Source organism: Coturnix japonica, chromosome Z (genome assembly GCF_054131305.1).
Source record: "Coturnix japonica strain WE chromosome Z, WE-NBRP24, whole genome shotgun sequence".
NCBI lineage: Eukaryota > Metazoa > Chordata > Aves > Galliformes > Phasianidae > Coturnix > Coturnix japonica.
In genome coordinates, this window is record NC_140702.1 from 17,421,108 (window position 1) to 17,435,628 (window position 14,521).

The 14,521-nt window shown below is 42.1% G+C and overlaps 1 protein-coding gene across 1 annotated transcript; it reads left to right on the forward strand.

The window, feature by feature from the left end:
- The first annotated feature begins 69 nt into the window (after nt 1-69).
- ARRDC3 (arrestin domain containing 3) lies at nt 70-13,918 on the forward strand. Its single transcript, XM_015849702.3, has 8 exons — nt 70-453; nt 3,366-3,447; nt 5,708-5,855; nt 7,054-7,156; nt 7,506-7,762; nt 8,152-8,314; nt 9,145-9,299; nt 11,116-13,918. Exons 1-8 carry the CDS (start codon nt 174-176, stop codon nt 11,170-11,172), a joined length of 1,245 nt encoding a protein of 414 aa, XP_015705188.1. The 5' UTR covers nt 70-173; the 3' UTR covers nt 11,173-13,918.
- The last annotated feature ends 603 nt before the right edge of the window (nt 13,919-14,521 follow it).

Below are 14,521 nucleotides of genomic sequence, written 5' to 3' on the forward strand. Positions count from 1 at the left end.
ACTTCCCCATGCTGGGGCTGTAGGTCGGCGAGGGTCGGTGTGCGGCGAGGGTCGCTTTTTGCTTAAGGCTTTTTTTTTTTGCTTTTTTTTTTTTTCTTTTTCCGCTTTCTTACAGTCAGTTCTTTTTTTTTTTTTTTTTTGATTATATTTTTTTCTACGCTTTGCTATAAAACATGGTGCTGGGGAAGGTGAAGAGTTTGACAATAAGCTTTGACTGTCTCAATGACAGCAACGTCCCCGTCTACTCCAGCGGGGACACGGTCTCAGGAAGGGTCAATTTAGAAGTGACGGGGGAGATCAGAGTGAAATCGCTCAAAATCCACGCTCGCGGGCACGCCAAGGTGCGCTGGACCGAGTCGAGGAACGCCGGTTCCAACACTGCCTACACGCAGAACTACACGGAGGAGGTGGAGTACTTCAACCACAAGGACGTCCTCATCGGCCACGAGAGAGGTGAGCCGCGCGGCGCGGTGGGGTCTCACGGCTTTTGGGGGGTGTTATTTTCTGCTTATAACCGGTTTTGTGTCACCTGCGAGAGCAGCCGGGGCGCCGCGGGGACGGAGAGCGGTGGGGGATGGAGGGGGCAGCGTGGGGCACCGCAACCCGGCCAGGAGCGGGAGCCCCGTGTCAGCCGGGAGCCGCGTTCCGCCGGGCTCGGCCCTCTGACAGGCGGCAGCTCTGCGGCCGATGATGCGACTGTTTCCAGCACTGGGCCGCCGTTCCCGCACACACGCTCGGATTTCAGCCCGCTGTCCGCTCGTGCCCTTCCTTCTGTACCCCTTTCTATTCCCCCCCCACCGGAGCCCCCTCCCCGGGCCCCGTGTCGCCCTCCCCACGCCCGCATCGCGGCGGTCCGGCGGACTCAGCGCTTGTTTTTGCGAAGTTTCCACCCTTTGTTAGAAGCGGTTCAATCCTGTTTGGGACCGGTCCTGGGCAGAGGGGGGGGGGGTGCTCCCGCTCGGCGCTGCAGATTGGCTGCGCGCGTCAGGTGGTGGCGATGACTTAATTCCTAGCACAGGAAAATAATGTTAAAACTGGTTATGTAATTCAGGGCCGCTTTTTTTTTTTTTTTTTTTTGGCTTTTTTTTTCTCCCCTTTTTCTCCTTCAACATGCTGCATACCTACTGCATTGTGAGGTGCACTGAGGGAATATTCCCGTTTTCTTTGGGGATTTTTGGATGAGTTTCCCTGCAGGCTGCGTTGTTGTTAGACGTTTCCTAAACATCTATCGATACTACCGAACTTGGGAGTCAGAGCTCAGCTATATTTGAACATCGCTATCGCATGCATCCAGCTCCCACCGAGCTGTCTTCCTCACAAACAATTCCCCCGTACCAAAGTCCGTGAAGGTGACCGCAGCCTCCGGCCGTGCCCGTGCGGCCATGCGTATAGCTCAGCCCGAAGGACATCGCGGGGTGCTCCGCAATGCCGATCGAGCAGCCCCCACCCGGGCGATGCCCGGCGCGCTGCGGCCCTGCGGCCGAGTTTCAATGACTGACTGTGCCTCACGCCTCGCCCCGCAGCTGGCGGCCGAGGCCACGCCCCCTCGCGCCTCCGATTGGCCGGCCGCGGTTTGTTGGCCTGTTGCTAAGGCGATGCCAGCCGCTGATTGGCCGGCACCGTGAGGGCGCGGGTCCCCCTGCCCGCAGCCGGCTTGCGGCGGGGGGACGAGGGGCCGAGGGTCCGGGCAGCCTCGGGGTTGGGGCAGGGCGGCCGTAGGGGGACTCAGCGCTTTCCCCACCGTTCGGGTTCAGCTTCTGGTCCTCCGCACCCCGACCGCCACCCCACAGCGGTGTCCGCGAGCACCCCGGAGGGTCCAGCGCTGCGTGTCGGCACGTAGCGGGGCGGCCGGCGGGGCGAGCAGGACGCGGGCGGCTCCTCTCCCTCCTCTCTCCCCGCCCCCGCTTTCCCTCCTCCCCCCTGGGCGGCGAGCGGAGCTGCCGAGCGACTGCGGCGAGTGTAATGTATACTGTATGTATATGCAAGGCTGGCTGCGATCTGCTCGCGCCGGTTTAGGCCGGTCCTCTCCTGCTCCAGCCGGGCCGCTGATTGACAGCTCAGCACTTGTTTACCACGGCTCCGCCGCGGCCGCCCGGCTCGGCGGGACTGCTGAGCTGGCAGGACGGGGCCGGGGCGGTGTGCGGGGCGAAAACCTGCGGGATAACAATAAAAGGACGAGAAAGCCGCCCGCAGCCATCGCATCGCCCCTTAGCAGCGCTTAACTGGTTCTCCTTCAGTCGCGGCGAGCTGGAGGTGCATTTGTGTGAATGCATCTCCGCCTGTTTCTCGCTGTTCTGTTGCATTTTTAAGCAGTTCTTCAAGATTCCTTTCACCACCCCAGGTTGCCGTGTGCCCGTTTCTTTGCCACACCATATCTTTGTAGCACAGTGGGAGCCTAAAATGTCCCTTTGTGCCTCCATTAGTGCCTCCAGCCGCTGGCATTAAGCGGTTGTGCCCAAACCATAGCGGTACCTGTCGGTATCCCAGCCCTTATGGGTAGGAGGTGATCTCGGCTGTTTTTCTCCCAACTTCCGATTTTGCTGGAGTCAGCATTTTTAATTTTTATTTATTTTTTAGTTTAATGGTAATGATACCCGAATAAACCACAAACCCGTGGTGGGGTTTAAAGCAGTACAAGAAATGGTGACCGCAACCGAAGGTTGGTGTTCTTGATGGAACCAGCAAATATTTGCTCTACGAGGAATATTGAGTTAAACACCGGAGTTTTTGATGGGTTGGCTGTAGGCAGCGCTGATCAGGCAGACCGCTGTTTGTCCGTGGCTCTGAATTTATCTGGTATTAACCAGGTGGTGGTTTGCAACTTTTTAATTCGGCTTGTTCCCCTCCATCCCTCCGTGCACATTATTTGGCCATCTCTTTTTTTGTGATTTATTTCTGAATGCTGGTGCAAAGCAGTATTTTTTTTTCCCATTTAAAGAAAAAAAAAAACAACAAAAAACTGAATTACTAAATGTATTTTACATACCAGAGTTAGTTCTGAGTGTGAGGTAGCCTAGTGTTATTAAAGCTACCTCTATTTCATCTTAAGTTTTAAACAAGAATCATTGTGGAAAAGCAGATTGGTTTACACCACCGATCTTTCTGGCAGGTCTTGGAATGGCAGCGGTGACAGCTGTGACAATGTTGAGAAGTGGGATTATGAATTAAAGCAGATTTCTGCTTCCAATTGAACCTGGGAGATTATGCACACCTTGAGTTTAGTAACTGTAGTTCCTGGGACGCTGTGTAAAGCACTATGATGAGATTGCAGATTCCTTTTATTTTGCAATTGATGCCTATGTGATATATTTTGCTATATGAAATGAGTGCTAGTGGAATAGCATTTTGGGTTTTTTGCCTCCTAGATGATGACAACTCTGAGGAAGGCCTTCACACGATCCCTTCAGGAAGGCACGAATATGCATTCAGCTTTGAGCTTCCACAGACGTAAGTTCCTAGTTATACCATGCTGCTGGGGCAGTGCGATGCCTGCAGACACGCCTGCTTCGGGTGGAGGGGAAACCTTTTCAATGGTGGCAGGAATTGTGCTGCAGCATGCTGCAGAGGACATCATCTCCTTCATCTGAAGAGGTTGCTTTCAAACCCCACAAAATGGGAGCACATTGTTGCCTGGTGGCTCACTCACTCTTGACCTAGCTGGTACTGACTGGCTATGTCTTCTGATATTTTAACCCCTTCCAAGAGGAGTGAAGTTTAACTGGCTTGAGTCCTGTGGAGTGGCTGAGATGCCTTCTAATGTAACCAGTAGAGCCTTGTGGACCAGCAAAACTGGCCATAAGACGCCATCTTGCTTATTTAGGCTTAGTCTGGAACAGAAGTGACTATTTTAACTAACAATGAAAGAGGAGATTGTTCCAGATTAAATGGGATGTGTCTTCTCAAGCTGGCCTCTGTATGAAAAGGCTGGATGGCAATAAGCAGATAAATGAGTGGATGAACTGAGAAACATTCCCATCCTTCATCACATTTGTTTCAGAAAGCAGAAGTGAGAGGCAGAGCTAAACTACAAGCTCCAATAATACAAAATGCGTAGGGATAGCAACAGTCTGAAAACAGATGAGAAATGGGAGAGGAAGGAGACTTCCTTATGGAATTCAGGCAGTGAAGCTGTTACAGTTGGATAAATTTGGCAGACACTGTTGCGTGAAATAGTTAAGTGCCTAATACTAAAGCTGGCAAACCATCTGTTTATTAGAGGTGCTGGCTATAATAGAACCTGCAGGTCATAACCACCTCATGGGTCAGTATAAGAAGTGAGCAGTGTAGAACTTGAACGTACATAGTTGCTGGAGTGCTGAAAAAGACCCATGTATGGAGATCATCAGAGACAATTTGCCATTATGTGAAAATCTCTACTACAAAAAGTAAAAATAGTAGTCTTCATCTTCCCTTGATTTGGAAGGGTTGAAAAAGCAAGATAGTAGATCACTGTGAAATATTTAGTATTAAATTGAAGTACCACAACCAGTGGTTAGAACACAGTGTTTATAAGTAACTTGAAAAAATAGTTGTGCAATCAGCTTCTGATAACGCTGAAGAAAAACAAGGACGACTGGTGTTAAAGCCTAAAGACCTGGAGGCACCTATTTACCATTTCTTGTGATTTCCTATCAGTGGGATTTTTCCAAAGTTAATTAAAAAAAAAATCCAGAGCAACAGTAAAAAGGAGAACACTGAGGGGCTTGTTTTGTTTTGTTTCTTTTTTGCCCTTCAGGGTACAAGACAGGATCTACGACTGAATATAGACTAGATATGTTTCAGAAATGTAAACAGATGTCGTACCTATTACTGACAAAGAATCATTTAAGTAAAGTACTAGAATGGCTAGGAGTGTTCCCAGTAGGAATTACAGAAGGTTTGCACATCATTTTGAGTAAACAGATTAAATTACAAAAATTCTTAGATTTTTTTTTTTTAAAAAAAGGAAATTTACTGTTACTTAGAGATAAAGGGAGTTCTGTGACTTAAAAGCAAAGGTGAAAAGTTTCGAGATTCTTCCACAGTTTTCCTCCAGGTCTCTTGAAAGGATTTCATTAGTCTCTGAAACATTCAGAGTGGAATAGTCCTGATAACTCTGCATGCGTGTTCATATGATACGTAAACACATGCATGTATTTTGCATAAACTTTATAAACTGCTCTCACTGGAGTAGATGAGAACTGGAAGGTACTTCCGATAACCCTTCTCTATTCAGAACTGTCATTTGAATTATTTACTTAAAATTACACGAACTACTGTGTTCAGTAACTGCTAAAAGAAGACACTTAGCAGCCAAGCAAACAATAAACAATTACTTCAAAAATACAGTATTCAAACCAGTTGGTACTGTTGCTAATTTTAAGTTGGTAGTCTTAATGCAGCCGTAAAAGGGCATGGTGGATGTGAAAGCAGCCTCTTGAGTTTAAAGGAAATGTGAACTCTCCTGGCATTTTCTAGTACAATTCTTACATTGATTCTTAAAATCTATACAAAACTAAATTAGGGTGAATTGGAGATGATTTTTTCTCCCATCTTTAATCTTGAATTTTGCTCAGATATGGAAACTTTGCAAATAAGTTACGCTTAGTTAAATACTACAGTGCATTAAAAATAGAATTCTACATACTAATCCCTAATCTGATTATATCATTATTATAAAGAGTGAGAAAGAGATTTTACTCAGTTTTGACCTTTGTGTCCTGCACAGACCACTTGCTACCTCATTCGAAGGCAGACATGGCAGTGTGCGCTATTGGGTGAAAGCCGAATTGCATAGGCCTTGGCTTCTACCAGTAAAATTAAAGAAGGAATTTACAGTCTTTGAACATATAGATATCAACACTCCTTCATTACTGGTAAGAATTGACAGAATTACTCATTCTTTTTTTCTGACATAAAAATAAGTAAAATACAGGAAAGAATATCAACATTGGATTTTATCTAGTATCTATTTACTAGTTTTTAACAGCAGCTGATCTTTTAAGTATTCTATCAGTTTGGCAACTCTTCAATTACTTGTTTTGCTGTTATCCTGTACCTGGAGTTGCTTCATTTTTAAGATATGTAAGATACCTTTGTCAATTTAATACTGCTAAATTTTAATTTCTCTATAAAAAGGAAATTTTTGTGAACTGTTCCTCTTCAATTTTGAATTATCTGTGGAAGGAACAGTGCAACTTCAAAGAACGTTTTAATGAGAGACTGCTAACTTAAAAATGCAAAGTGAAATAATGTACTGGCGTGCGTAATTTCCAAATGGATGGTTTTCTACCAATGGGGAGAAATTATCACAATTCTATATATGATCTTTTTCAGAAATGTCATTTTTATTAAAATCTTAGTGTTGCAACCGCTTTCAGTAAGGAGCTGATTTCAATCTGGCTTAAGATTTCTTTTTTTCCCCCTTAAACTAATCTGTGGGAGGGGAAAAAAAAAAAAGTCCATTGAAATAGGTTTCTTGTGTGTATGAGTGAAAAACCAGACTTGCAGAACATTGGCCTTGCACAAACTCCATTAAAATCAAAGGACTCCCATTTGACTTTAATGGGCTTTGGATCAAGTCCGAAATCCTGATACCACATAAAATTAAAGTCTGTTCATTATAGATGAGACAGGATTGTTCAGAAACAGGAGAAATCAGAAGAGCTAAGGTTGTGGTACCTAAACTTAGTTATTGTTTCTGAAATGCTGTGTAATGGAAAGTGGGAAGGCCTTCCAGTAGGAAGCTTTGCCAACAATATGTTGGTATATGTAGGCTATAAAGTCTTCCAAGCCACACAGTGTTTATTTTCCAGTCACACACTGTTTTAAAAATGACAGTAGTTTAGAGGGTGGCAGAAAAAAAAATCGCTGAAAGAGCAGTGAAATAGGATGTGCCGTGTATCTGTGTTGGACCATTTAAATTGCTTGAGGTTTTTTAATTATAAATGGAACAAACTTTGCTTATCAATTAACAATAAATACATGACAAATAATTTGGAGGTATGGATTAAAATATACAAGCAGATTCATGGAACTCTCGATTAAACTGCCAATGTTGTTCTTTTTTTGCAGTCACCCCAAGCAGGCACAAAAGAAAAGACTCTCTGTTGTTGGTTTTGTACCTCAGGCCCAATATCCTTAAGTGCCAAAATTGAAAGGAAGGGCTACACCCCAGGTACGTAACAAAAGTAATTATAGGAAGTGTTTTTCCTTCCCTTTTAAAACTGCTTTCATATAAACAAAATATTACAACTACTCTTAGCATCTCAGTCTGCATTTAGCCATCATCTCAGTTTATTGTTGAAGAATGCTAGTTTTGTTTGCAGATTGTTGAACGATGTTTGCTTCCTTTTGAGTTATTCATTATTTTTTCTAGATTAGGTTATGCTGATCCTATCCTTTTACGAACAATGGATGTTTCTAAGGGTATAGCAGAGTCTAATGTGTGGTAACAGTATCAAGTGGCAGTTCACTTAAGATGCTTAGTAAATGCAAACATTACATTAAATTCTGTTTTGTTTCAGGTGAATCAATTCAGATCTTTGCTGAGATTGAGAACTGCTCTTCCCGTGTGGTGGTGCCAAAGGCAGCCATTTACCAAACACAGGCATTTTATGCCAAGGGGAAAATGAAGGAAGTCAAACAGCTTGTTGCCAACCTGCGTGGAGAATCTTTATCATCTGGCAAAACAGAAACCTGGAATGGGAAAGCGCTGAAAATTCCACCTGTTTCTCCTTCAATCCTTGACTGTAGTATAATCCGTGTGGAGTATTCACTAATGGTATGCAGAAGCATGTTTAGTTTCCACTGTGCTTAAAAAAAAAATTGCTAGTGAAGCCTTCTATGTTAGCTACAAGAGACTACATTTCCTAGTAGCTAGTACTAGTGTCCCAGCAGGAGTTTTGCAAGTGAATTTTACTTCAGTCATAAGGTTTTTTAAACAGTTGTGATTTGTTATCTAAACAAACATGTCATTAGTAGATATTTTTGTGTGTGGACTCAGATTAAGAATCCTGCTTTATAAATTGTGGAATCTGTCTCCTTAAAGACATGCACCATGAAGTTGATAAGTTCTTCCTGGAGAATTTCATGGCAAAAAGAGTTAGCAGACTAAGTATTGACTCAAGTGTACACTGTAATCATACATATTTTTTTGTTTGTTTTGTTCAGGTCTACGTTGATATTCCAGGAGCCATGGATTTATTCCTTAACTTACCACTGGTCATTGGTACCATTCCTCTACACCCATTTGGTAGCAGGACATCAAGTGTGAGCAGCCAGTGTAGCATGAATATGAACTGGCTTGGTCTGACACTGCCTGAAAGACCAGAAGGTAATGTCACAACATAAATCCTAATCAAATTGCTAGTCTTGTTGCTTTCAATTTAGTATGCTTTGTTCATTGCTGTCAGACCCAGACCACATCCTTTTATAATGAAGGTGACAGGAAGTCTCTTGTGGATGCTTTCTTGCCACCTTTATGAGCTCGATCAGAATTCACTTAGTCCTTGACTTTCTTTCTAGGAAAAATAGTTGTCATCCAGCTGTGTAGAAACTGTTGAAGGCAAAATCTCAGGATTCCTGTGTCCCTGTATAGAAGTGATTCCCTTTCCAGTATCCTAATTGCATCTTTAGTTATAAGGCATTGTAACTCCATAATAAATCCAGTTTCTGGTGGGTTTTTTGTTTTTGTTTTTTACCAGTCTTAACTGACTTGTCTCAGTGAGAAGATGCTATTCTTGTCAAAGGGAAGTCTCCCTTAACAACGGATTAGCTTCTTTCTGTGTTCTCACACATATTTGATAAACATCACTTTACTACTAAGTCGTACATTTCTAGAGTAAAGGGTTACATTCAGTTCCTTCATACTTAACCTGTACAGATACACTCAGAGTTCAGGTTGTGCTTTAAATATGAGTATTTAAAGGGTGAGGAGTTAACTAAGCCGCAGTAAGCAGATGCTGGCCTGTTAATAAACATGAGCATAACGTTAAAGTAAAATAAATTTACTCCTTTCTTAGTCTTCCTTCAACAATTTTATTTTGTCACTGAAGTCACTTGTCTACCTGCCAATGCATCTTGGAATAATAAGTTTAATATTTCTCATGTATCTTGAAATGCATAACAACTGTTGTTTGAACTGCGTGTACTTTTTCCCTGCAGCACCTCCCAGCTATGCAGAAGTGGTCACAGAGGAACAGAGACAGTCCAGCCTCCCTCCTGTAGCTGCTTGTGATGACTTTGAGAGAGCGCTGCAAGGACCATTGTTTGCGTACATCCAAGAATTCCGCTTTCTGCCTCCACCACTCTATTCAGAAGTAAGCACCTCAGACTAAATTAATCAGCATACTCTCTTACTGAATCTGAATTGTGGAATATGTGAAGTGTCAGGAAAACAATACGAAAAGGTTGAAGCTGCAATGAGTAAGGCAGCTACTTTTGTTTTTTCCTAGTGAAGTTTCTGATAAATTGTATCAAGAATCTTCCATACCGTTTTCACAGTGTGGATTACAAATGATTACATCTTTCAACCCGACTTGTGCAACCTTAAATTTGAATGTTGCCCCATTCATGTGTCTTAGCTATCATATTCTTTCCTTGCACTGAAAGCCATGACAAGATTCCTCAGAAGTCTCATTATTTCTAGAAATTTCTGAACTCTTGCTTGAAATGTCTGCAACATGTTCTTTTGTACATGTACACACACACTTAGTTTACCAACTTCATGTATAGGATGCAGTATTTTCATATAATGACAGAATGGTTTGGGTTGGAAAGGACCTTTAAGGTCAATTTAAACCCAGCCCCCTGCTATAGGCAGGGGCACTCCCACTAGACCAGGTTGCTCACAGCCGCATCCAGCCTAGCCTTGAATGCTTCCAGAGGAGGGCCAGTCTTCCAGGCAATCTGTTGTCTCGCCAGCCTCACAGTAAAGAATTTCTTCCTAATACACAAGCTAAACCTATCCTCATCCAGTCTTTTCCCCTTGTCCTAAATATACATTCTAATAGGCTGTGTTGTTCAGCACAGCATTTTGGGCCTATAGGGGCACAGTGTGTTAATATTTTAAATGCTTAAGCAGGCAAAAATTCAGAAACTTCATCTATATCTGACTATGTACGATTTATGAATTCCAAAGACGATGTACAAAACAAACAAACAAAAAAAGGTATTCTTTCTATGGTTCTTCAGAAGTTCTAATTGTATTTTTAGTATGGTAAAAGCCCGTGATAGAACTTACAAAGTTTCATTTATTTGTATTATTTTTTTGTCTTCTACCACCTCTTTTACCAGAAAGAGAGTAGTGTCCTTTGGTTAATGCTTTGCCTGAATTCATTTAGTTTAATAAAAACAGCAATATATGTAGAATGATGCACTCCTTCCCCTTTTTTTTTTTTCCTTTTTTTTTTTTTTTTTTTTTTTAAAATCTCTTGAAACAGTTCTGAGTGAGCATTAGGCCATTTCTTTCAAGTGTGAGAGGCTTCTCAGAGCTGTTCTGCAGCTTAATTCCTTTAAATCCTTAAGTCCTTTTCATTTCAGGTACTTATAGATTCAGGAAGGGACCTTCCTACATTACATACTTCCCCACCCTTCTCCTTTTTCCCACTCCAAAATGACTATATTCTATTAAGCAACATAATAGTGTTTTACAGAAGTTAGGTTGAACCTTTTTTTAATTCTGTAGGAAGAAGAGAGGAAGGTATTTAAAATTTAGGATCAACTACTTCTAAAGGTAGAATGGACTTGTACTGATAATTTTATGTAGTCTGAAGCACATCTTAAAATCAGTCTAAATTTTAAGTGATGTGTGTGTTCTGTTACCAATGGTGAATCACAGGGAAGATTTCTGTGCTGCTGAAGCTGAACTTTTGAGAAGCTCATTCTTCTGCCTGCTTTTCCACAAAACTACCAAAAATCACCCTCAAATTGTAGTATAGGATTTTTTTTGTTGTTGTTGTTGTTCTGATTACTGGCATTGATTATTAAGTTATCACTTGAAATTTTCTAGTAATTTCAGTAGTCTTTGGATTGAGGATGCCATGTAACATGGTCTTCAGACGTGGTATATATATTTTTTTTCTCTGTAATAGGTTCTAAAATAACCTTATTTTTTGTTTTTCTCCCTCTGTTTAGATTGATCCAAACCCAGATCAGCCTACAGATGACAGACCATCTTGCCCTTCTCGTTGAAGGAATCCGTAAAAAGCTGACTTGACTTGGGTTTTGAATCATACCTGCCATGTTGAAGGTCAAGGCGTTATAGTGGAGACACTTTAGAAGGAAGTGGTTTTGCTCTTGCCTGTATGGTGAATACATGAAAACAACCTGTGATTACACTTTGAAGCCTACAGTAACATTGTAGGACTGCTCCACTTGCTTGAAGATCTGAGCTTACCCCTTCCCCTTTTTCTCATTTAAATACTGGCACATACTAGGAGCAGCCTTACTAACCTACAGTCATGTGTGTCAAAACACTCAAACCACATTGCAAGAGAGGGATGGCTTTCTCTTATGATTTTGAAGATTTGCACATGCTCATTGCTTATTTTGTGCGGTTCAGTGTCACTACAGCTTTTTCTCATTTATGCCGCACTGTTGTTACCCCCCCTCTTCTTGTTTGTGGTCTGCACAAGAAGGAGCAAAAGAAAGCTTTGACAACAACAGCAACAAAAAACCAACAGCTACAGACTTTTGACAAATGCACTGACTTTTTCTTTTCTAATTTAATGTAGCCTGGACTTCACCTGCATATGCACATGCTCAGAATTGTCCTAGTAGGCTGGTCACGTATCACCTCTTCAGCTTGGATCCTGTTGTGGATTTATTTACAAACATCAAATGCCTTCAAGCCAATCCTTCTTGCTGTATGTTTTGCAGCCTACTGTAGTAGATAAGCAACATAATGGGGATATATTAGGGTGGGGGATGGAGAGATAACAGAAGGAGACTAATAGACTTTGTCAAGATTGTATACCTTCTTGATTTCTTTAAGAGTTTGTTGCCTTTCTACTATTATCGCAAAGCAGCATTTTGTTACAGACTGCCTAAAAATCACTTAATCTCAGGTGAACTCATCACTTGCCAAACTGTTGAAATGCTATTTGTTTTGTTACGTTGCACTGTTGAGTTACTTCTTTGTTTTGTGTGTGTTCTGTTTTTTGTTCTTTATTTGAGAGGGGGATCTGCAATAGGGACATACACAAAAGTTATAAAAGCCACCCTCATTCCCTTTTTTCTTTCTACATTATGAAAAAGAGATGTTTCAAGTTGTGAAGCTTTAAAAAATGAGAGTAATAAAGGCACAAGTAAAAGCTGCACCATTAAACACCAGCCGAGCCTCAAAAGAATTCTAAAAGGAAATAGGCAAATGCTGTCCAGGATTCACAGGCAGAGAGATATTTCAACTAGTCTAGTAGAGATGGGAAGAGAAAGTAAATTTATTTTTATACATAGTTACCTAATCACCAAAAATACTATATATTATGAGTCTCTAGTAGCAAGTATATTTCATACTGCAGGAAAAGCTTGGACTATGCTAAGAGCTCAGTTTGTGCACTTTGTATTATCTTCAGGGTTTATGATTCTGTAAAAATATTAAGAGTAGAAGTATAATTAAAGTGGGGGAAGAAGATCAGTGTTACCAGCCATACGTGGGTATTAGTTAGCTGAGAATTGCTTCAGTAATTGCATTTTCTGTGGTACTCTCAAGAGCTTTAAAACAGAAGAGCCAAATTCAGCACGCATTCAGAGTGCAAGAAATGATGCAGAGCATTTGCCCCTGAGTGTACTCCTAGGAAGAAAAGAGCATCCTGGAGCCATTACATCTGCTAACACAAATACCAGCACTTCCATGCCTAGAGATTTATAAAAGTCAGCTTCCCTTTTCAGAACTCGTGTAGCACAGACCATTTACAAAGGGACACGCTTCTGGTATTGACCACTTAAACAAATTGAGGTCTAATCCATTATGTGTCTATTTCCTTGTGCAATAAAAGCTCGGATGGAAGGGGGATAAGAGAAGGCTGGTGTTCTGTGTGGTGCTTGTTCTTAAAAAACCTCTGCCTTCTTTTTAAGGCTTCATGCATACGACACAATAGGCTTTTCCATAAGTGGCCTTTACAAGAACATGAAAGAAAATTCATGTTTCAAAAACGATGACAGGGTGATAACACGAGTCACGTTTTAAGTGATTCAGTTAGAAGTTTGGACTTGGAGCAAGAATACTGGACAAAAAGGAAATTGGGTGATGTCTTATGTTACTAGGCCAATTTTGTGAATGTCCCTTCTCTCTACCCTCTCCAACCAGACAAAAAAAAAAAAGCTAAGGGGATCGTTGGCATAAAAGGGCATTTGGTGGTTTTACTTTTTTTTTCCTTTTTGTTGTTTTGACAGACTAGGGAACAATCTCTGATACACATAGCATTAAAGTTCTTACCACAATACAATGGAGAATTGTGTATGAAGCAGGATTGACCAATATGGTAATGGACATGGCTTCACAGTCACAACCTTTGTGATGGGAGTGAAAAATCCTGTAACTTTTATCAAGTAAAATATTTCTTTCAATTCTTGGTTTCTCAGAGGCATTACTCTTTCACAAGTATTGGTCAATTCTCAACGTTATATAAAACATGAGGCTCACAGTTAAAGCCCAGTATTTTATATAGAATTCTGATCCGAATTAGGAAAAAGTAAGTAAAATCCAAACGTTAGAGAAACAAAGTGCAATATTAAATGTTTTGCTTTATAGATTATATTCTATGGCTGTTTGTATTTTCCTTTTTTTTTTTTTTTTCTTTTTGTTTTTTTTTAGTTTTGGTGCTGAATATGTTCTTGTAGACTCTGTTCTAAGAAAACAATATGTGGAAAACAGTTTAATTTTTTTCCTATTGCTCTTACTTGTGGAAAAATAAACTTTTTTTTTAAAAAACAAAAACAACAGGACAGGTGTCAGATGTTGTCAGTGTGAGCCACATTCTTTTCTGCATGACCTAAATAATTTACTCGGAGCATGTTCATAGAAAACTGTAGGTGTAAGTACCATAAAAGTACCTTGTCGGTGCTGTCTGCTGCGCAGGGGGAGGCAGCACATGGCCATGAGAGGAAGTGCGGGGGGGTGTCTTCCAAAGGTTGGAAGCTGCTGCTTCGCAGGTGGGTTTTGGCCACACTGTTTGGTGACAAGGGGCCAGGAAAGTGTCTGATGCTGTTCCCTTGACAGCCCTGTGTCCCCAGGTGTTGAATATGGCCACCTGTTCTGAGTCTGCTGCCAGCGGTGGCTGAGTGCAGTATTACAGCTCCCTAAGCGCTGTTGTGGCATCCTGCTTCCGCATACCGCGCACAGCTGAGCCCGCGACAGGCTGGATTATCGTCATCCGCCGGTCATCCGCCGGTATTGCCGTCTGGCCTGACCTAAGAGGAGGGTCAGCAGGCTGGCATGTGCTGCTCCAGCCACGGGTGGAGGACCACAGCATGCTCAGGGTGCTGTACCCTATGATACTGTACCCTATGATGTGCAGCTGCTGGTGGGGTCAGCCCAAAC